The sequence below is a fragment of the Electrophorus electricus genome, chromosome 3, assembly GCF_013358815.1.
Source record: "Electrophorus electricus isolate fEleEle1 chromosome 3, fEleEle1.pri, whole genome shotgun sequence".
NCBI classification, from domain to species: Eukaryota; Metazoa; Chordata; class Actinopteri; order Gymnotiformes; family Gymnotidae; genus Electrophorus; species Electrophorus electricus.
Window position 1 is genome coordinate 6,457,636 of NC_049537.1, and position 25,138 is coordinate 6,482,773.

Genomic DNA, 25,138 nt, shown 5'->3' on the forward strand with positions numbered 1-25,138 from the left:
CAATTGTTATTTAAAATGTGTTTTATTAATAGAATTTTAATTACCATTTACTAGCAGTTTGTTGAAATCAGATCAAGAGGAGTGCCTTTCCCCTGACCCCAATGAGATTTTCTGTCCTATCATGTAAATTACTCTGGTCTATGTGTTCAAATATGACATGGTATTCAAGCACCACAAGGGTACACAGCCCTTGCATAGGGAGGTAACAGATCATTTACTACCTTCATTAGTGCTATGCTTGTTTATGACAAAATCCTGACTGAAATTCAGTTCTAAATGCTATGCATTAATTTGCTTGAATACCACAAAAGATTAAACTGTGATGAATTAAATTCAAAATGTAAACATTTATGAATTAATGTTGACTGCACTCTAATCAGTACAGAATAATTCCGGGTTGAACGAGAAGTATCGCACACTGAGAGTACACTCATTCAGACTCATCCACTTCACTCACATGAATCTCCATCCCTCCCCTTGAATCTGTCATCTTAAGTGCTCTCTAAATGAGTTAATGTGACTTATGTCATTAGAGACTGAAGGTTTAGCAGACTAGGGGATTCTTTTCACTGTGAAAGATTAGGGTAGGTCAAACCAGGTTTAGTACTGTAGATACAATACAAGAAACAGAAGGTAAATGTGTTCGTTATTTGTTGTTGGAAGATAATATACTAGGACATATGTTATTCCTTACATACAGTTGATTATCTAACTTTACAGTATAGACCTACCAACTGCCTCACAATTAGTCTCAATGCCAATTTTCTTTCAGAGACAATTCAGACTCAATAATTGATAGGAGAGTTTAGCAATATAAACCTAAATCAGCCACTCTCCCAAAGCATCATAGCCTTATATCCCAGTCAACTGTATAAATTGTTTTGCTTTTATAGGGAGTATAAACTATAAATTCAAACAAAAGCAAACTCAGCCCTCGGATGCTATATTGCTGGTAAACCACATGGAGGCGATGTTGTTCTGTATTTGTCAGATGCAATCTTCACAAATTATAATAGTCTACAAACCATTTTCCACCCTTTCAGTAATAGTTACTGAGACAGTTGATCCTGTAGATATCTTGTCAGTAGTCATCTTTAACTTTTAGGTTTAATTACAGGATGTTTTTTGTCCTAGTTTAGATTAGCATTGACCAAAGTAAACAGAATTCAGAAGTGCAGTTAGTTGACATGGAATCTCTGGACAGGTTCTGTTTGAATACAAGGTGTAACAAACCCAGTAATTACTATTTCACAATGTTAATAATTTCTTTTGAAAACAGAAGTCTAAATGTAGAAAATCTCTGATGTATTTGACATATTCTTGTACCTAGAGGTTTACATGACATAATATGCATAACTGTTGGCTCATAAATTCTGCCTTTTCATATTTATAGCCATTCTATTAATGATCAAGTTTCCACTAATAGAAAATCTGCACTTCAGAATAGCCTAATCTGCTGGAACATCTAAACTTTTGGTAGATACAGTTTAGGATGAAACCCACATGTAATGCACATGCTGTTTAGACCATAGTCTCTATGCTTTCATGGTGGTGAATGCTGCATATTACAAGTACTATACCATCTGTTGCTGCCCTCTTAGCTGATGAAATTGAAATATTCACAAATACTGATTCAACATGGCTAAGCATGTTATCTTTGTTGTATGTGGGCTGTAGATAGAGCGATTGGTATGGTTAATATTACATTTATTAATCGATCATGGGATCAGTCAAAACACTTTTGTGATTTGATTCTGTTGTGCTTGAAATTTGATTCCATCCTGCTTACAAACAGAAATACAGACTGGTACATAAGAGTTTGATATCTCTCTTTGCGATATATATTCTTTTATTCAAGCCATGGAAATCACAGCTTTATTTATTTTATTACCTGTGACTTATTGTTGAAGCAAATACAAAGACTAACAAACCTTTGTCATTGGCTTTTCAATGACAGAAATGCATTATCAAATTGATTTCCTGTTTGCAAGAATTGATATTCAATCAGTGTTTAATGTAAAGCTTTTTCCTTTGATGTCTGTGTGAGAGATAGTAAAGAAAAGAGAACTGAGGAAATCATGTGTTCTTTTGTAACCTGGCCCAAGATGTTGCCTTGGTGACTTTGTAAACCCAGACTGCATGCTGCTGTCTGCTACTGAGTGGCAAGATTTAATATTAAACAACGAGCAGCTCAGTCATGTTTGTTTACCATAGGGTGAAAAGTTCAGAATGTTGAGCTAGTGATTCACATAGCAGTATAATTACTCAGGTTCTGTTGTGTGGATTCAAAGAAAATAGAACTAGCACAGTGTGATTTAGCATTTCATATGTGCTTGTTCTGGCTTTGCTGAACTTAATCACGTTTATATGTTTCACCTGTACTCATTGATTTTTATGGCATATTTTATATTTAATGAAATATAACAAAATTTGGTATATTTGGTATATTTTATTAGAGAAATCTAATAAGTGTGTGCAATATGCTTATCATATTAAAAAGAAATGCAAAATGTAATTTACTGGTCCCATTTGAAATTTTTTTTCTATCTTTATTTATATTTTTACACAGACATTTTTATTTACAGAAATATTTTAGTTTACTGCAAATATATAAATAAATAAATCAATAAATAAATACCCATTCAATTTTTAGATTTCTCTATCAAAATTCCCGGACTTGTACAAAATGTTTAAATATCTTGTTTGTATATTAAAATTATGGAATTTTCCCAGGAGCATATCTTTGTTGGTGCCAGTGTGTCATACAGTCCTCTTCATAGTTCACACTACTCTATCTATTGATTCCATCAAAAGGACACAGTAGTCTTCTCCCACTCCCCACTGCTACTGTTGGGTCTTTATCTAATATTATCTGCCTGCCCTCATGGGTTAGCAGTTGTATGGGTGCCAATTTCCTTCCATTCAGCACCTGGGCCTTTTCTTCAACAGAGATACCCCAATGGTAACTTCATTTCTTGCCCTTTATGGTTATTTTCCAATACCAGTAGGTGAGCTCCTTTTATTTTCCTGCTTTGGAGCTCATTTTGGTCAGCTGGCTAAGCAAATCACGGTATGTGGTGGAACGGAGGAATCGAGGATAGCAGTCTTTCTCCATGAGGATATAGATCCGATACTGGGCTAAATCAAAACATTTTGGTGTGGGGCTTTTCACATTGATCTGGGTATGTCTCGTGTCTCATGGGTCGATGTTAACCTGGAAGAAATGATGAGTCCCATAAAATATGGCAATATGCCTATCAAAGCACCAATTATGAGAAATCGTGCTACAGTGTTGTATACAATCATGAAATATGAATGCTTTTCACCTCTCTTGGTGCTTCTCTTCCAATAAACTCATTGTAAATCCTCTGGGCTTTGGCTGAAAGCTTGGCTATGCACTTTGTGTTTCTGTAGTCCTCGCAGGCCAGGTAAAAGGCAATGTTCTCCTCACTGAATTCAGACATTAGAAAAGCTCTAAAAGCATATAGTCCATCTAGTGGAAGAGAAAATAAACTTTCTTGTATAATGTGTTGCATCAATGTATAACATCCCACACCGGTCAGGCAGAGTAGTACACCAACACCCATGCAATGCAACCCCGTTTTCACCCACATCTCGATGGACATCCTAACTGTCCCATTTTAGCATAGTTTACAAAAGAAAAGTCAGAAAGGTTATTAAAGAACAGTACTTCAAGGTCCTTAAATAGGCACAGCTTTCCTTATGCTAATGTGTGGTATTGCAATTAGGGCATCTATTACTGTAGGTAAGGTTTATTTTCTGTTTACTATACTCACATTGGCTAGACAGTAGCTTTTCAAAAGATTCTTTCCACCTTAGACATTCCTCCAATGTGAGTCTGCAAATGGACATAAAATCCGATTAGACAAAATCCTTTACTGAAGAATACAAATCTCTGTTCCCCAGGTTTATGCAAGATACATTTTGAATTAAATGTCACATTCAGAATGCACCTGTATCTTGGCTTCCTCAGTTTGTAAGCACAGCACAGCCATCTCCAGTCCTGCTTCTGCAGGAAGCTGCCTACACATGCTTTTAATTCTTTAGCCCTGTTATTTACAAACAGAATTCTCTGTATATAGGCATTTTCATAGTCATCTAGTAAACAATAATAAAATACATATATTCCAAAAGCAATTTCACCCATGTATAGGCACAGCATTAAATACAAATACATTAAAGTGTACTTATGGAATATAATTTCATATTATCCAAAATATTCTTAATACAAATTAACCAGCTCATGCAGTAAGTCTGTGAGAGGATGACATCTGTACCTTTCCAGGCAAGCATTTGGCAGCACTGCTAGTTTTCTGCACATTGTGTGCCCCATGAAAAAACAAATATCCACTTATTGGAGTTGCCTGTGGTGAGAGTAGCAGTCTGGCTATGGACAAGCAGGAGGGAGTTTATGTAGTGCAGGAAGCTAATCGTCATGTGTACTCCTAGCCAGTCACACCACAGCTTTCTCCCTGTGCCTCTCTCTGAGGGTGGGTACTGTCTGTATGTGTGTGGGCATAACATGTTTGTGTGTTTATGGTTTAAAGTGATTAAGTTGGGGAAATGAGGAAATGGGAATTTTTTTGAAACTATTTTGGTGCCATTTTAAACATGCATATAATATAAATGGAATGGAAAACATGCTTTAGAGTGAGGTTGCAATAGAGTATAGAAGAGTCCTTTGATTTTTGATTTCATTAATTGTTACTTCCACAACATTCTTGCAAAAGATTATTAAATCGAAACCATTATATTTACCAAAATAAATTAGATTTACATTGTTTAGTTACCATCCATAAACAATAAATATACAATAAATACACACAAAAACATTAACTGTTAATGTTAAACATTTAAACTATATACTGACAGTTTAAAAAGTGAGCCTCCTGTGAAATATTTAACATGAGATTTGTACTGAATTTTGTATTGCTGCTTCTCTGCTCAAAAAGGGATATGGAGCTCAAGCCCTACTAACTCGATCAGGATGTGATCACCATGAAAAACAATTGATTTACTTTAATATGGAAAAAAGCCCTTGGAGAACTCCACCTACACCCCTGTGGGTGATAATTGATAATGTCCCTGGGCAAAAAAAGCCCCCTTGACTGGCACGCTTTGTAGGGTATGAGCCTGGGTCATGGAAGTTATAGTTATATATGGACAACATGCTTCTGTGGATGTCAGCCTTGAGATGTTTGTGTATCTGTGGTGACGTTAGTCTCTTGCTGTTGTTTTTTTGCCTGGAAACTATTTATCCCAAATGAGAGACATGCAGAGGGACAAAATTACCTTGTTGTTTCCCATCTCCAGATACCTGCTTTTCACTCCAAGAGACAATATGACCTAGATAATGAGAATCATACTGGCACATTAAAGTCACAGTGCGGAGAGATTATTGGGGCTTTTTTCTTATTGCCTGCAAAGACACAGGAGAGGATCACCTACTGCTTCTCTTCACCTGCAGGAAATGGAAATGCTATCCTTGAGAAGGGAAACAAGAAAAGAAAAGGCTTGTTTGGTCTAACTGGGGACACAGCATTGTGTCCCAGTCCTTCTTATCTTGATAACTACACTTTCTGAACAGTTATAAGGCCAAGAAACTCACTGATGGCATAGTTCATAGTTCAGTGTTCTAACATTGGCCAATTATGTGCTGCAGGCCAGTGTCAGCCTAGTATGGTTTTAAACACTGGTCCGTTGTGATAAGAACTTTCTAAATGGGGGTACTAGATAGAGAAGACTTGTTTTCCAGTCATAATAAATGTTAATATAACAAAGTTATGCATCTTTTTTGTACTCAAATGGAAGCTCAGTTTCTTTGACTGCCATTTTAAACAACAGGGATGACATTTTGCTTTAGTGGCATAAAACGTTCCACACCCAAAAAAACAGACCTAAAAAATTTTCACACTCAAAAATTTAATTGTAATTGCAAGTGTGCTGACATACTGTATATTTCAGTGCCCTTGCTACTACATTTATTTTTTTTAGTCTTTTTTGATGTGGAAATAAATTTTTGCATACAATATAATGGAAGCAGCACCATTTTCAGCTACTCTTCATACCATGTCCTCTGTTTCCTAGCAATGTGGAAAAAACATCTGAGTGCTAAGCCACACATCAAGGTCATTGTCAGCTCTAATGCCTGTTAAATGGTGTGACTTAGGGGGCAGGGTCGGTGAGTGAGGACCAGTCCGGGAATATGCCTCAATCAGCTGCTAAAGGCCAGACCGGTGATTCCCAGCACTGTTTATTTTGGGGAACCTTGAGTCTCAGTTACATTTGTGCAAAGCTTAATTTACCTTTGTTTAAGATTTGATGTGATGACTTCTACATTTTGTACTACAGTGATCTGTCCCACGTTTGGGGCAATTTTCTAAAAAAAAATAGTATTATAGTTAATTTATATATTTATTTATTACTTGAGCATACTTTTTCATATTTTTGCTTGAGTAGGAGCATGTGGATCACACATACATTATTTCAGTTCAATGAGAGTTTATTTCATTCAATGAGCTAGATGTTTGCAAAAGATTATTTAGCATCTGCAAGCAAAACATGTGCTTGTCAGTAGCGTCATCTCCACAAGCCTCAGTTCAGTGGTTAAGTCATCGTCAAAGAGGGACTTTTGTGAAATCCCCATTCGTCTTCCAAGCAATCACTTCATGTCAGGGCCCAGAGCACTCAAAGTGCTCAACGACTACTATCTGTCTTAGCAACCAAGTGACAGAGCTTTTCAGAAACAGGGATGTGAACACAGCAATACCTGATCTGTGATAACACATTCATGATTGACAAGAAAAGCATGCATATATAAGGCACGTAGACTCTTGGTGACATCTCCGAAAAGGTAAATGTCATTCTTTTAAACCCTTTTAAGAAGGTTATCAGCTTTACTCTGTACAGGAACCAATTCGGGGGGGGGGGGGGGGGGGGGGGGGGGGGGGGGGGGGGATAAAAATAAATAAATAAATTTTATATATATATATATATATATATATATATATATATATATATATATATATATATATATATATATATATATATATAAAATATATATATATATATATATATATCCAAGATCTCAGTCCAAAAGAGTGCAGTCCTCAGGACAGCTAAGATACTCTTCAAGCTCCCAGGAGCTTGAAGGAAAAAAGAGAGTTCTCTGAGAAGGATGAAACTGAGCTTCCATTTGAGTACAAAAAGATGCATAACTTTGTTATATTAAATTTATTATGCTGGGAAAACAAGTCTTCTCTATCTAGTACCCCCATTTAGAAAGTTCTTATCACAACGGGGAATTTTAATTATGTTGCAGAATTCTTTTGAAATTAAAGCATTTTAATGAATCCATTTTAACTTGAAAATGTGCTAAGGCCGATGCAGCCATTTCATGTAAATGATGCAACAGAAGTTCGTCACTTTCCAGAATTAATAAAATGACATCCAGATTGTTGGCTGTGGACAATGGCATCATCTACATTTGGGTTTTCCCAATTAAATAAATACAAGTTTGGAATAGTATTGGAATAGTCCCTCTGATTTTCAAGTCACAAGTAATAAAGTTTTTAGGATTCCTATTAGATAAACTTATTGTGTACAGACTGGGTCACTGGGCTTTTAAAATATTGGTCTGACGGACTCTGACAGACTAGTTAATTAACCTCATTTTTAAAACAAGATAGTAACTGTAACAAGTCAACTACATTTAAAGAATCAGCTCTGTAGAAATTGTGTTTTTTCATTTTAGCAACTGAAGAAACACCAGCTCAGATATTGTACTACCACTAGTGTTGCACCAAGAGATGACACCAAGATGGAATGTTACTAGGGTGACAATGATTAAAACTGCTGTTTTCAATCAGTTGACCTACATGTGCTTACATCTTGTGTCTCCTGGAAAGAAAGACCATCCACATTTGGCCAATGGTTTTCATGTCCACAATAACGTATATCAGTAGGTAAAATAAAATAGTCATCAGAGATTACTGAGGCTCATTATAGATTATCTGATAATGAGTCAAGTCAACAGAAAGGAGAACAATACTAAGTTTAGTAAGAACACCATTATACAGTACAATAAACAATTAACCAATGGCAAGAATAAACTGTAAACTGCATAATATTCAGCATTTGAATTGGAGATGGGGGGGGGGGATAGGAATTTGTCAGAATTAAAAATTATTGAACTATTTTGGAATTTCATCAGACCAAGCATACATGCAGCAACACACAAAACTGTCTTGTTGAACATGAATAATCTGCGTTGGTTAACTAGACGTTAAACATATATGTATATATTCGTACATATACGTTGACATTTATCATGCTTTTGCTCACAAGCCAGTAGTTCTCATTTGCATTCCTTGTAACCATATGTGCTACAAATGGTTTGGTGTTGATTCTTCTCTAATACCAAACTTATCAGGCAATTGCTAAGCCTTTCAGAAACTGTGGTGGGTATCTTAGCAGAAGAGAAAACAGACCTGCTTACACATAATTGTTTAAACATCATGTATATTACTGATATGAAGAAAAACATTGAAATACATGGGAACAGGATGTATTATCCTCAATACAAGTGCAAGGTAGCTTCACAGTTCTACAGTCCATATTTACTTACTTAAACAGTAAACCCAAGGACTGATTTGATATGTATGACAAAAAAGGTGTGCTCTAACATCTCCATGGGTTTTGCCCATACAAGCAAAACACAGTCTTAAAAGGACTTCCTCTGGCATTGCATCTGTGTTCTGTTCAGAAGATCCTGGTAGATTTTTGATCGCAGAAACCATGGGTAGGAGTCTTTCTCCATTAGGCTGTACACCCTGACTTGAACCTCATTAAGACTGGAAAAGGTTGGCTCCAGAAGCTTCTGTCTGGTCTCTTGCCTGGTCCTGAAGTCTATATTAACCTTTATATAAGGTATGGAGAAAAAATGTACATATAAATAATTGTATAAACACCTGTTGTTCTTATTAAAGTTGATTCAGTTCTTGTTAATTTACCATACCTCTCTGGGTGCTTGAACATCAATGAATTCCTTGTAGATTTTGTTGGCTTTGGACACCAGCTTCACAGGTGATTTGATCTTTTTGTAGTCTTTACAAGTTAGCCAGAACTCAATGTTTTCATCACTGAACTCAGTTTTGAGCAACGCTCTGAACATTGCTAAACCATCTATGAAACAAATGTGTGTGTGTGTGTGTGTGTGTGTGTGTGTGTGTGTGTGTGTGTGCGTGTTAAAAAAAATGGCAAATTAACTATGGATATCTGTGGCCTCTTAAAGAACTCCTTTACATTTAGCAATTAATATATTTCATTTAATGCATTTATACTTAGTTACATTTAGACTCATTGGCATGGTAGTGAGCATGCACTGTTGAGGTGTGTAACGATTCTGCTGACCCGAGTGCCGAAGGGCGTGGAGCAGGATGCACAGACTCCCTCGATAAAGTGATACATTTATAAACATAACATACGAATAACGGTGGCACTCACACACAGCGTTAACGACAGACATAATGAACACATTTAACTAAACACAGACTACAATAACGTTTAACGATGACTACAAATGTGTATTAACATATAGTAGCAGACTAACAATAACCAACACATTACATTCACTAACAGAGGCTTAAATTACAAAGAAACACATGACATCAAACCCGTGCCGGTGCGTGCAATTATGGAGGACGTGGTTACACATGGGGTGAAACCCCCTGCACGCAGCAGGCCGTACCACGTGACTTATGGGGGGGGGGGTGCATCCCGTGAATCCACCCTGCCTCTTGCAGTGGGGCTCCAGAATTTTGCTCTATGCTGATGTTTAGATTGCTCTGGTTATAATAAATTCTCATTAGGGGACAGTGGTCTATTGGACTATATAACTAGCTCTTTTTCAGTGGTCTATATAACATCTGTGAGAATAGCTCATGTTTTGCATCTTGAATTTCTGGTTTTATTTGCTCCCACCCTCCTTTTTGTTGTTTGCGTAGTGTGAGCCTCCCAGCAGGTGGGTCACTCACAATTTCCTATTATCTAGAACACAACTGCAGCAACATTTATCACATATAGATTTTTTTTTCTTTTTCGGAAGAGTACCAGGGTAACAGCATGTCTCTCACAAACATGAATGGATGTGATTTGAATAAATGAAGCAAATGTTAATTATGCAATCATAATTTAGCCTAATATATCTCCTTGTAGATTTAAGCATTCAAGATTTGATTACACATACATGTATTGAATATATATGCACACACAAATCCATGGCTGTATGCAGGGTTTTACTGATACCAATGTCAAAAAACTGAGCTTGCTAGATGGGATTGTGGGCATGCCCATCCTGCCTCTGCCTTCATCCTGCCATTCTTTCTGTTCATTTCTCATCATCCTCTACTCTTTCTCTCCGTTTGTAATATCCCCTTGACACCTCACTTGTCTTTCTTGCCAAAGTGTATTAAACATAATTTATAGTTAACTTTGTCACGGTGTGCCGAGTACCCACCAGAAGAGTCCTCTCACACCCAAGCATGCACACACGCACGCAAGCCACCACACCTGCCAGGGTCCCAAACACCTACTTATTAATGATTGCCCACACCTGTTTCCAATTGCATCCTCTTTTATTCACCTCACTATTTAAGCCTACAGGTACCTTCTGTCAGTACTGCATGTTGCCGAGCCTTCAGCACAATGAGCTGTATTGCTGCTGTGTACCTGCTTCCACACCCTCAAGCCTTCATCACTAGGTGACCATTGAGTTCTTACTGCTGTTTATTCTGTGTTTGTTTGATTGCTTGAATACAAGCTTGTTATGGAAATTAAAGACACTCCAGAACTTCACTCGCCTTTCGCTCCCACTGTGTCATCAGCATTACAGAATACTCAGCCGACAAGGAATGCGGTGAGCAGCCCGGATTGGGCTAACCTACTGGCTGTCCAGATGGTGGCTCTTGGACAGCAGAGGCAAGATATTGGTGAGATTCGGTCCATGGTGGAGAACCTTGCCCTCTGTATGCAGTCTCTCTGAGTCCAAAAGCAAGTTCGGATGGACCCGCAACCCCTCCAGCCTCCGAAGGGGTGCACTGCTACACTGCCACCCTGGAAGTTTATGGCAGAGATCCTGATGGCTGTGAGGGGTTTGTGGTCCAGTGCGAGTTATACTTCTCATATAAGCTCTATCTGCCCAATCATGCCATGGTCGCTTTCATCATCTCTTGGCTCATTGGGAGGGCTAGAATCTCTTGGACTGTACTGGTGTCCTGCTCTTCTCTACTGCTGGCCAACTTCTCCATGTTCATTAAGAAACTCAAGGTGGTTATGGCACCATCCCTCGCTGTGGTAAGATCTGTGTGCCTAGCCCATAAGCCTATTCCCTGGACACAACTGACTTGTTCTTTTGCCATGTCTTCAGACAGCTTGGGCTGCCAGAGGACATCGTGTCCAAAGGGACATGCAGTTCACATCGCAAGATGGCTAGGTATGGTAAGAGCTCATGGGAAACTGAACTCCTGGAAGCCTCACATCTTGGCTACCATCCCCAGGTGAACAGGCAGAATAACTCTCTTCATCGGGAGCTCAGTAAGTTTCTATGCCTCTTCTGCAAAGAACTTACTGAAACATGTGCTGTACTTGTTTCTCCTAGGCCCAAACGCTTAGGATACTACCACCACTGTGGTCTGGCTTACAAGGTGCAAGGTCCTGTTGGACTTGCAAGGAAAGTTGGGCAGCGCTGCAGTACCTCATTGTCTGAGAGGGGTACAGCCCAATTGCACCCTCTTTTGTTCTACTCAGCATTATTCTCACAGGTACCTGCCATCAGTGCTGCACATCGATGAGCCTTCAGCACAACAAGCCGTACTACTGCTGCATACCTGCTTCAGTATCCTCAACGTTTGTCACTAGATAACCTTTGAGTTCTTACTGTTGTTTATTCAGTGGTTGTTTGATCACTCGAATTTCAGCTCATTATGGAGAATAAAGACACTACTGAACTTCACTGGCATCTCGCTCCTTCTATGCCACCAGCATCACAATTTGTATCTTCTGATTCCATCTTTGTTTTTGAGTTTGCATCATTTTTTGGCTTTTAATTTGTATTAAACAGTTTGCTTAATAATATATTTATACAATAATACTATCTCCATCAACTTCTCTCTTTTCATACCCACCCTTCTTTATCTCTATCACCTTCTCTCTTTCTTATTCTCTCAGTCTCCTCATTTTGTCCAAGCTTTGATTCATGCAGTCTTTTCATTTTTTTTATGTCTGTGACAAAGGTAAACACAGAGTCAGCATTTATATGCAAATGTCCCTGGCATTTTGCAATGGGGAAAAAAATAAATAAATAAATAAATATATATATATAAGAATACCTCATTTAAACATGCATTTCAACACTTTACACAAACTGCATTGAATTTATATTTTCATTGAGAGTTTATCAGTTTGACATTGGTTGGGTGGAATTAATGCTAACTAACTAGTTGTCACTCCAGCATCATGATAGATCATTAGGGATTTGGACTTACCTAATGTCTGGAAATGAATGGCATGGAATTAAGCAGTCTGCTAGTAAAATTCTAGTTACCTGTATCACACTTTTCTGGATTCAGCTGTATGTCTGGTTTGTGACATAATCAAAGAACCACTCTTTTGAGTAAAGATTTTGTAGTAACAGCAAGATCATTCACTCCAACCACAGTAAAGCAATTTTATTATATATCTCATAAAGATTCTGATGTCTGGACCTTAGTAACCTTAATGGTAGTTCAGTCATGCACCCAACCTACTGTTTTTACCTCCTAGATGCCTTTGCCTACACAACTGATGAAGGAACTCTGACTGAAACATTCTGATTCCCTGGAAACCTTTTGTGCGCTACACTATTTTTTACTACCTCTCTCTCCTCTCTCTCTCTCTCTCTCCACCAAATAAACAAATAATTCTGCTTGGTGTTTTAGTGTCATGTCTACATAGGCTTTTATTATGTAGACAAACAGGACATCACACAAATAAAACAGATGTGTCTTTACCCATCTTAGAATTACCAACAGCAATAAAAGCAACTATGTAAATAAAACATTGCTTGGCTGTCTTGCATTATTCAAGATGTCTTTTCCTCACATCATGAATGTAGTACACTATATACATGAATGTAGATGTAAAACTGTACGTTGCCCAAGCTCAAGAAGGCAGCATGCTCTGTTTTTCTAACATACTACCATGCATTACAGTGCAGTGCAGGAGCAATGAGGTTTAGGGCACAATGATTGTGCATTGTTTTGAGATTAAGGTGAGTGAAGAAATACATAAATGATATTCCCTAGATCCCGTAAGTATGTCATTGTTGCTTTTATTGTTTCCTCTACTCTTCTATTTCAACTTCTAGAAATTGGTTAATATGGTAGGAAGGTTTTCTCTTAATGGTAATGGTATGATTTGTATTAGATCTGTACTTAAGAGTACCCGTTCTATTTGTGCAGACAGGCCACACCAGATACATCTGTCATTTTGTGTGTGATCGACAAAAGAGATTTTGCCAAATTCATGAGTCAGTATGAAATGAAAAACATGAAATGAAAAAAAGTATCTTCTTAGTGTAGATGAACATAACTTACACTTGTTTGACAGAAGTACATCAAATGAATCTGCCCATTTAGTTATTTCATCTGTGGATAAACTGAACAGATTATACAAATGGTTAGATATCACATTGATTGTAGATAACCTGAAAAGATTAAACAAGGTTAAATGTGGATATGTAAATTGATTTTGAAAATACAGTTATATTGTTTGTTTAGTAGAGTATTATTGTCATGTTTGGTTCTTTCTAGCATGTACCTTGTCATGGTTACCCTGTCTCGTTTATTTGTTTTTCTTCTGTGTTTTGTTTTCTCCACCCAACATTTGTAGTACCTGTGTCTTGTTAATTCTTATTAGTATGTGTATTTAAGTCCAGTCTTTGTCCCTGTTTGCTGGCTGGTTATCGTGATTCCTAGCCTTTGTGTGTAATCCAAGCCTTGTGTTTTCTTTTACTGTTATTGCTATTCCTAGTCTCTATTTGTACTCCATTCCTTGTATGTTTTTGGTGCTTGTGTTTTTGTTGTTCTTGTGTAACCAGCCCTCATTGTGTATATTTCCCTTTCATCATGTTTTCCTGGACTTTCCATATTGGCTCAATGACACTGCAGTGTTATAACTTTTGTGATTCTGGATTTGCCCATAATAAATCCCGGTCTGGTCTCTTCAGCGTATGCTTCTGCTTCCTAACTCCTCAACATTACATATTACTTACTTTGGATGTTTTGTGGATCTCTTCAGTCCATGAGGTGAAAATTCAGAAAAGTTGCTACATTAGTCAGATTTATTGGATAAACATCTTAGTCTGGTTTTCGTGGTTCTGGATCTGAAAGAAAGAATTGTATTGAATAAAAAAAAGAAAAAAAGAAAAGAAAAATCAAGTACTACCAGACAATGAGGACTATACAAGAGAGCTGATGAACATCCATGTACACATGACTGAATTAATTCCACAGTGAAACTTAATCCATGTACCATAAGCACACTCATATTGTACTTTGTGTGTTAAAACATTGTATGAAATATTTTATACATATAATATATATATATATATATATATATATATATATATATATATATATATATATATATATATATATAAAATAATATTTTATAATTTTTAAAAATATTTTATATAGTAAAAAGCAATTTGCTGGTCTCAGCTCTTATGACTATGGAATCTTTTATAAACACCCCAAGGGCCCATAGAAATCCAATTTATATCAGGGAATGTTTTTATTTTTCATGTATTTTTATGTCTACTTCTATGTTTACTAACTGTTGCCTCTGTGGGGAAGTCAAAGTTTATATAGTTGTTTAGGAGGATGTTTATATAATGTTTAAAAGGAAATGGAAAATTAAACAGGTGTAAAAAAAATTTAATCCTGTTAGCAGAAGAAAACATATGACAATGAATTAATTTAAACTTTATATATAGAAGAAGATGATATTTTGAAATAACTGCAACAAACAAGCAACTTAACTGATAAACAAACTGTCATTATTTTGGCTACATGAATTTAGTTATAATTAATAGCATTATTCAGTCATAATAATAAGGCACAATAAACCAGATATGAAACTATAATAGGTACTGACTGCTGGAGCTCTTTGGAGCTGTAGTGCCTTCCACAATGTCCTAGTGTTTTGTTTTGGGTTTTTTTACATGAAGGCTTTACCTGTGAAACAATGGAAGATATAATTGTCTTTAGTAAACACATTTTGAAAATTACTGTTCACATGTTTGACAGTTAAGAGCCAGCCAGATGCCACAGTCTCCCGGGACACAAAACAAGCAGCCTCTTCATTTTTTTATAGCTGTCTTTTTTCTGCCTTTGTGCACGGTTGCATCTTCTATCCCCTCTCCAGCAGACTTACACTGTTCAAGAGCCATGTTAAAGAACATTTCCCATTACACCGCATCAGTTTTTATCTACAGTTTGGCTAAAGGTTTTGAGTCTAGCACAAATTTTGGTTTTCACAAAGTTTTCTGCTTAAGTTTTTATGGTGGTAATTTGCATTAACTCTAGATTTTGAAGAATGATCCGATGAATTGCAATCAATTGCAAAGTCATTCCTTTCCCTGAAAATGAACTTAATCACAAAAATTACTGCATTCCAGCAACCGCATTTCAGCCCTGCCACAAAATAGCCTGCTAACACAATTTCAGTGATCTCGTTAGCTCAGGAAAAAGTGTTAACGAGGACAAGGCAGCTGATTTAATTCAACCATTTATCGAATCATCAAGAACTTCAAGTTGAGAGGTTCAATTGCAGTGAAGAAGGCTTCAGGGTGCCCAAGGAAGTCAAGCAAGTGCCAGGACCATCTCCCAGTGCAGAGCTTGCTCAGGAATGGCAAAAGGCAGGTGTGACATGCACAGTGAGGCAAAGCCTTTTGGAGGATGGCTTGGTGTCAAGAAGGGCAGCAAAGAAGCCACTTCTCTCCAAGAAAAACGCAAAGGATAGATTCTGTAGGAAGTATAGGGATTTGACTGCAGAGGACTTGGGTAAAGTTATTTTCTCTGATGAAGCCCCATTCAGACTGTTTGGGACATTTGGACAAATGATTGTCCGGAGAAGAAAGGTGAGTGCTACGTTATGCCAACAGTGAGGCATCTTGAGACCATTCATATGTGGGGCTACTTCTCATCTGAGGGAGAGGGTTAAAAAAGAATGGTCAACACTGTAAATATTAAGTCTTTGCTGGATGTATTTGTCAATAAAACGTTTTTTAAAAATGTATGAAATGCTTAAATTGCTTTTGGCCCTTACATGAAAGCAAACAAGTAATATAACTCTATGCAATAAGTTAATCTATTGTTTCTCCATTTATCTTTTAATTGTGAACATTGCAATAAATAAATTGTATACTTTGTCTGATGGAAGTTACTTTCCCAGAGTATAACAGATATTTCTATTTTCTTTAGCATCATCATTTAACCATTAGGTCAATAGGATTATTTTTGCATTGAAGGGAAATATGTTAGCTCAGAAACATGGTTGCCATGGATACTGCTCTTCCATTTGTTCATGTAATACTGTTCCATCATTTGTGTTGGTATAAGCAAACTAAGTTCACATTTAATAATTCTTTCTCTTTTGGTCTGGAATAAAACAACAACAACAAAAACAACAACAAAAAAACAAACCATCAGGCAAACAAGTAAACAAATGGCAACAAAAAATTATGTGGACCTGAAGCATATGTTGTTTGTTAACTATTTAATTTGGTGGAAACTGGCAAACCATTACTGAAATCATTTAACATCTATTTTTTATAGGCATTCTTTCTGCAAAATTTCAATAATATGTCTTCAGATGTTTTATAGACTTGACATTTACAAACAATATAAAATGAAACCTACGACTTACTGCAGTCAGTAAGCAGTTTATGTTCATTATTAAATATTTAATGATTGAGATTCTCAGGGACATATTTGAAAGCAACCAATTCTTAGATTATAGGGTGATTTAAAAATGTGTTTGTCTTTACAAATCTTCTAAAACTAAGATTAATTCTAAATGAAGACTTTAATCCTTTAAATAATTTTAGCCCTGGCCATTTGAATTTTTTTTTCCTGGATAGCTCATTACATGAAGCACTATTATCTTTACCTAAGGACATGTGCTGTGCTATTTATAAAATCTACTGACAAATCTATGTAGTCAGAAGGAGGAGTCAGTGCATGTACTATCCAACCATGCAGCAAAAATAAGTCCTGGGGGGCTACTGAAAAAGATATTTGATATCCTTAAACAGAGATGTCCTTAAACAATTCTCATGAGATGGCTCATCAAATTTAAATCTAACTAACATTTCCCTTTCCTCTTCCTCTCACAGAGCTCATGCATGTCAGCAAGTGAATAGTCATAAATTCTCTTTGATGCGTTTACTGCTCATTTTGGTGCTGCCTGGGGATGCTTGGTGTCTGGCTTTGTAACATGCACATTCCCTGTGGATTGTCTTAGATTTCCCCTTTACACTGAGGCTTATCTCTATTGAGGCAGCAGCTCAATCTCTAGCCTCATACATTTCTTAAAATATCTAGAGGCAGTCTAGGGGACAGAAAGAAGCTAATGCATAATGCTCCACTTTATCCGCAGCCAAGCTGAACTAGTTTTACATTGTTAATGTAGCTCAAAACATATACACCCATGTGAATATCAGTATGAAAAGGCAGGCAATGACTTTGCTGTTCTCACATGGTTTCTTCTGTTAACTGTGTTTTTTTAATGGTCAAAAGAAGGGAGCAACAAAAATGATGCATGATACCTCTGGATTTGCTCACCAGTTTAAGGGATCCCTCACAGCTAACTGGTGACATCTGAAGTATAGCACATTCTCACAGTCAGTGTGAAAGTCTGCCAGTGTGCCCCTCTGTTGGGTTCCTGCTGAGTTTCTTCTGCCCACACTTAATTTGTCTTTCCATCTGAGTTCCTTCCCTCACTCTATTTTTAACTCAAGGTTGGCTGCTCTGAACAGGGAAACCTTGAGTCCTCTCTGTCCATTTGTCTACTTGATCAACTAAACCTAGAACAGATGGATGGATGCAATAATTTAGCAGTTTAAAATGCTTAAACAAAGTGAAATGCATATCTTGACACCACTGTGTTGTCAGCTTGCAGAATAAGTTACTCTAGCATAATATGTGTAATCGTACACATAAAATGTCAAATATCCTATGCCAAACCAATACGGCTTCACATGGGGACCCAGACCCCTTGCTTCACTCATAATAAACATAACATCTCTAAGAACCCAGTACCTTGCAAGCTCTACCCAGGGGTCGTTATATTGCAGCTTCATCTTTGTTTCACTGAATTAAACCCACAATATCTTCAGAAGGCTTAACTTTGAGGTCTGCTGTCCTAGACCAACGCCCCTTTAAGCTCACTTTTAAACAACAGACCTATCACATACCAAAACCTCTTTAAAGGTAAACCCACATTGATGTCCTTGGTGACAAAGGCTGTATCCAGTTCTATATGGACTGTAATCAGTTCTATATGGACTTTAGGCACCAGACCAACAGCACACATTGAAGTAACCTTCCTATATTTACCTACTGCACTGCCCCACTCTGCCAATCACTCCCTAAACCATAAAATCCATATTGGCTGCCTGGTGATGAAGGTCTTACCCAGCCCCACTGGCACTGTTAAATGTACCACAAATGTGCCTCGAGTGCCTCAAATTGGAATTTATTGAGTACAACATCAAACACCCCCTAACTTGACAGATCCATACTAGGTTCTCTGGTGATTAAGGCTGTAGCCAGCCCCACTGGCATTGTTAATGCACGCTCAGTGCCACCGGTTCCATCTGGATTTACTAGTCTGTATCTGGCAGTATACTCACCTTCTCATCATCTACTTACACCAAAAAACCTCAGCCACTCCATCTTTATGCTGCATATCTCAAACTAGCATGTGAGCTTCTCATCTACAGCCACTGTCTAGCCCTCTTACTACTTTTGATTCCTTCACAGCTACCCTTAGCATCTGCAAATCTGCATATTTCTGCTTCATCCTTCCAAAATGTCATCAGCTGCATCATTGAATGGAAGTGTTACCTATATAACGAACTATCCATTTACTTTCTGAATACACCATGTGTGTTTAGAAACTACCCCCAGTGTAGTTAACACAATACATTGTGGAACCTGTAGTTTTCTGCCTTCATCCGCTACCAGTTTCCATATCTTGCACTTCAACCCATCTACCAATTTTCACAGACCTTGTAGCAATGTTGGTCAGAGTTACAATTTATGGGCTTGGCTAGTGTTACGGTGTGTTTTTTTCATATTACATTAATGCTTCCTATAAATTCTAATTCTGAAGGATCTGCTGTTCTGCTTTCATATCTATCTGTTCATCCATCCATCACCCTGCCCACCCACCCAGTTTTCAGCTACCTGGGCGCAGTGCACTAGAGGTCAAGCCTGCATTTCACTTACTTCCATGACCAGATTTCTGATTGGCCTGGATGCTTATCACTTCCATGATAGATGCAGTAGGCTGTAAATCTGCCTCTCTTGTAACTAATTGTATTAATCCAGTTGACAAAGTTTCTGTCTGACCTCACATACTGGAAGTCTAATGGACAGACTGTAAGGCAGGAAGGAAGTCATTTTCTGCTTATGTTCCTAATTGTTCCATGTTGCTGTGTAAAATAAGATGGAACTTACAAACACACACACACACACACACACACACACACACACACACACCCCTTCCTCCATTACTGATATTCTTTAGGACTTATGGTATTAAAACATATTTTTTAAATATTAGTGACAATTTTAACTAACTATGTTATAGAAGAAAAAGCGTCTTTTTCTGTCAGAAACACATCTTCACTTCATTTGTGCCTCTGTTGAATTTATACTATCCTATGTGGTAGATCTACTTGTATTTCCCTGCTTATTATTTTTAGACCTATTATGAATTTTGGTCATACAGTACGTCTGAATGAACCAGCCCAAATTTAAGCAATAATGTAATTATTATTATGTGTCAAAAGTATACTCCCAAATGTTGAACGAAAGCTCCACCACCTCCAGAAATTGTATGCCGAACATAAATATTATGTTCACTGTGCCTGTGAGTTGGCTTAGCTCACAATTTCCATTAGCCAGGTTCTGAAGGCCTTGGAGCCAATGTCTACAATCACACCCTACACCATTTCCACCATGATGTCGGCATGGTGTCATGCATCTCCATGTTATAGTGACATTTTGCACTTGCTTATGTACTTGTACTTGTGTGCTAGTACTTTTTGGCACCGTGGTGAACATTCTACACATTGGTGGAAGTCCTGCATCTCCTTGGTACAGTGACATTTTGTACTTGCTTATGTACTTCTTAAAAATCACATGAAAATTGCTGAAAGTGCTTCTATGTGTGAGGCTCTTGTATTTAGTAACTACTATAGGGATGCAATGCTTTGAACACAACACAGTCTGTAAGTAAATCAGTGACACCATTTTTGTTGGTTTGGCTCTGTACAACAGCACATTAGATTTGAAATCAAACATGATAAGAGGTTATACTGGGTTTATATATATATAAACCCAGTATAGATGCAAATACCTAAAACATTAAAGGAGCTATCAGTAATTTTTACCATTTTTTTCAGATAAGATGAAGACTAAAATTGTTTGTAACCAGTTTATGCTCCATAAATTTGGTCCCCCACATGGGGAAAATAGATTTAGTACAGAATCTCTGAAACATCCAGGCCACTAGGTGTCAGTATAATGGCTGTTTTATGATGCAAAGATGAATCACTGGAAAAATTACTTATTGCTCCATTAAAGCTGACATGTTGTACTTTAACCTCTTATCAACTCTGATATATATATATATATATATATATATAATATATATAATATATATATATCAGTCTGAGATTTTTCTAAGCATCATTTCTCCATTTCAGGGAACCATGAGTAATTGTACAGGTGGCTCAGTTACATCTTGTACAGCTGCATCATTGCCTCATTAGGTTATGCACAAGAAATGAAACAAAAGGTTTCAGGATGTGTTTCATCTGTTGTCTAGAACATTGTTGTTGTATTGCGATCTTGTTTGGGAAGAGTCACTAGTAGTGTTGGATTACTTTAAAATAGGGCAGATGTAGTCAGCATTATGGCATGTTGCTGCTGATGGGTCAGAATCACCTATGGCCAGCCAATTGCTTTGGCAATGTTCAAGATTAAACATCATTATTTACTTGCAACATTTTAAATAGTTTTCCTATATGGAGAAAATAGTTTCTCCTATAGGGTTTGCTGGAAGGGTATGCATTTTTACAGGACTGGCTTGTCAGGTGCATAAATTCTGTTTCAGGACAAAATATATGTGGTCTAATGTTCTTAATTCTTAATTCTCTAATTAGTAACATATGCCATGGAAACTAATAATAGAAAAAGTCAGTGCATTCTAATAAGCAATTAATATTTTTGTAATATAGCAGATTATTGAGGACATGCATATCAAATCAAATCTCATCTGAGAAATGTTTGCATCACCTTCATTATGTAATGAGTGTATTCACAAAATTCCTCTAAATGAAGGGAGGGGCAGCTGTTATTCTCTGCAAGGAAATAAAGAGACCAAGGCCAGGCTTAAAAAAAGCTGAGTAGCATGGAGGGTACATCAAAGTCTCCCCTTATCCCTGTCACTTCCCTTTATTGACTTTTTGTCATGATACGGCCCCTCCCTCCTCCTCAAACATCTCGGTGTGTGTGTGTTAGTCGGTAGTGCCATGCCCTCTTGTGTCGTCCATCTGATCCTTGTTGTGTGTAATTGTCTTGAGTGTGTGTATATATATGTCTCATGAGTTGTCGTTTGTTTGTCGGTGTTTGGTGTAATGTAGTGCTAAGTGTAGGTGTTTTGTTTTAAATAAAACGTTTGTCTCAACATGCCTCGTCCCCGCATCTTGTTTAAGCCTTGTAGTATCACAGAAACTCTGACCGATCAAGGATACCTGGGAGAGGAAAAAGGAAGGGAAAGAAGGGAGGTAGACGCCTTCCTACAGCCTGTGCAGAGAAGCCCCCCGTGTCCTTGGGCACCCTCCTGATACCCACAGGAGGTGAGCGTGGTCCAGGTGTGGAGGCAGAGGACTGGTGTAATGATTTCCAGTCCTCGAAGCCGGACTGGAAAGCATTGGTCTGCGGTTGGAAATGGGGTCTGATCGTGCGGAGGACCCTTTGATGGAGGTTGAAGAGGTCCCTCATGGGGATCCTTCCTCGCAGAGTGATGTTACAGGCTCCGAGGATGACAAGCCTCTAGCACCCAAGGTTCCACCTAAGGCTCCGCCCAGGGCATGCTGCCCCCGGAGCGAGCAATTTGCCCCGGGTGACTGGCAGAGAAGCGACATTGTCTTCAGAGGAGGACACTCCTCTCCCTAAGGTGAGAGGTCCCAAAGCGCATGCGCCTACACCTAAGCCTCGTGGAGGCAAAAAGGCAGCAACACCAATGCGTGCACTGGAACTGGACAACATAGCTGGTGCGCTTGCCGGTGTGCATGCGCCAAAATCGGGACAGTCGCCACTACCCAAGCCTGCGAAGGACAGTCTTCCCCAGGCTGGTCAGCCTCCAAACCAGCCGATGACTGGGGGATTGACTGGGGCGCCTTCTCCCTTCCTCGGACTATTGAACGTGTGGTGGTGTTCATGTGCCTGTCCCTGTCACCGTGCCAGTCCCTGTTAACCAATCACTTTGTTCCCCTCTGTGTCTGTGTCAGTGCCCGTTAGTGTGTGCGTTCCTGTATCTGTCTCTGTCCTAGTCCCTGTATTCCTCCCTGTGCTCCTGCTCGTGCAGACCTGTGGTGGACTGCCCAGTCCCTTGGCCTCGCCGTTTGGCGTTGGTCTCGGGTCTGCAGCCTGTTAGGCTGGCGCGCCGGGAGTCGCACCCTTGAGGGGGGGCTCTTTCACGATATGGCCCCTCCCTCCTCCTTAAACGTTTCTGTGTGTGTGCAGTGGAATGGGGTAGTGAATACGGAGTCCTTATCTTAGCTGCATGCCGCTGTGTGTCTTGATGATTAAGGCTGGAGTTTTACTCCCTGAGCAACGCCCATGCTGCAGCTCTGCCGTGCTGTCCACATGCAGCACGACGTGTTCCACGGTGTAGAAGCCGTGGGGGGAGTCGTAGAGTAGAGAGAAGAGAGAGAGCTGAGGAGAGCAGGGAGGAAAACACAACGAAAAAGGATTTGTGGGCATGCCATGCTCCCTGGGGATGCAGCAACAAGGCATCAGCAGAGATATCAGAGGCTGCTGAGTGGAAACAAATACAAGCCAGTGAAAGCATAAAAGCTTTCTTTTAGTGAATCCCCCGCTATTCTTCCCCTGAATACAAGAACCTTACAAGCTTTAGAATCTGGACCTTATAGGCTTTAGAAAGCTGGCTTTCTTTCATATGTCATATGAGAGTTTGTATGCTGTCTCTGGATTTCCAAGATTTACAAGAAGTCTGGATTTACAAGAAGAGTTGAAATAGTGTAAAAGAAAACAAAAAAAACAAAAAACCTTATCTGAATGTTTGTAATTGGACCCCTCCATACATGTTGACCATTCATGTAATGCATTATTTCAATGTCATTTAACTTTTATATTCTTTGTTGCAAGCCGGTGCTATGCTATTTCAACAGTTGGAAAGCAAGGAAAGAAGAGTTTACATAAAAGTATTGTAATTCTTGCTCTGTAAACATTTAGCTCAACATAAGTGTAGTAATATCTCCAACAGTAACTCATTTGAAGGCTCAATTGCAAACAGGCCAGCTTGTCACTTATCTGACCTGATACAAGCATTCGGACTGGGAGTTTGTTTCTAGCAACAGAAAGCGCTCCATGGCTTGCATGTCATATGTACTGTACACACACAGTGTGAGAGAAGTGATATTTTAGACATTGATTTTTTTACACACTTTCTGTGTGTTGTAGAGTGAGGGAAAGAAAATCTTTGTGAAATAAATATTAGTGAGCTCTGCATATAAAGGCACAGTGCCCTGAGCTGTTTCCTGTCTCTGTGTGCTGACATACCCTTTCTGAATACCTCAATTCTTGGCTCCCTGAAAAATGACCCATGTCACTGGTGCTTTGACCACTGTCTGTCATGCTTCTCACATCCTACAACTTCTCTGTGTGCATGAATGACAGAGAAGGGTCATTCCACACAAGGCTGACCAGGTGTGATCACTGCTACCTGGGATTCCCAAGTGCAGCCTGCACAACGTGCAGCCTTTCATGCCAGCTCCACGTCTCCCTGACCTGAAGGATGAATAATGGCCAAGGAAACGCACTGCCCTGGCAGCTGAATTACCTGGTTTTCGTTCCTGAGTGGAAGGTGAAGGCGTAAGATGGTCTCTATCGGTCTCTGCACACTGTCTCACATGCTGGGTGGGGTGAGTGCAGTGCTGGCATCAGCCTTAGACTCCTACACTAGTGGCACTTCTCCTCTGCTGGTGGGAAGTGGCACAGGGCAGTGACTGTATATGCCGTTTTGTAGGTGATGCCAGAAATTGACAGAACTTGGTTAAGTCAAAGGAATATGAAATGGTGTATTTTTCATTACATAATGCCTTATAAAGTCCCTAAACCCTACAAAACATAGGTTATAGTTAAATCCACAATGCTACGCTGCGAACAGGGCCAGTGGATGTTTTAATTCAAAGACAGGAAGCAAAGTGACACTCTGAGAGTAAGGCCTACTGCATTATCTGATCAGACAGGACAGACTCCCACTACAGTCAGCTTAAAAGGAAAAAAAAAACTTAAAATATCTGTTTTAACAATACATGTTTGTAACTATTACATGAAAGTTCAAGTTTTACAGGGAATTTAAATGCAAATAAATAAGCATGCACATTGTACAAAGTAATAAATTATTTTCTTGGCATATATACTAGATTAACTATTTTTTACTTCTATGGGCAATCATAAATGGCTATTCAGTGTCACATTTAAATGGTAAAAAATCTAGAGCTAAAAGGAATTTTTTTAGCAGTACTACTCAAAATGAT

The 25,138-nt window shown here is 38.4% G+C and overlaps 2 protein-coding genes across 2 annotated transcripts; both read right to left on the reverse strand.

The window, feature by feature from the left end:
* Nucleotides 1–2,606: 2,606 nt before the first annotated feature.
* rgs16 (regulator of G protein signaling 16) lies at nucleotides 2,607–4,391 on the reverse strand. The gene is given in 5 exon segments (XM_026998858.2): nucleotides 2,607–3,214; nucleotides 3,327–3,493; nucleotides 3,798–3,859; nucleotides 3,975–4,070; nucleotides 4,299–4,391. Coding segments are annotated over 5 exon segments (576 nt in total). The 5' UTR covers nucleotides 4,355–4,391; the 3' UTR covers nucleotides 2,607–3,019.
* A 4,352-nt stretch (nucleotides 4,392–8,743) lies between these two features.
* Nucleotides 8,744–18,421, reverse strand: rgs8 (regulator of G protein signaling 8). Its single transcript, XM_026998834.2, is given in 5 exon segments — nucleotides 8,744–8,938; nucleotides 9,038–9,204; nucleotides 13,653–13,714; nucleotides 14,330–14,440; nucleotides 18,381–18,421. Coding segments are annotated over 5 exon segments (576 nt in total).
* Between the last annotated feature and the right edge of the window lie 6,717 nt (nucleotides 18,422–25,138).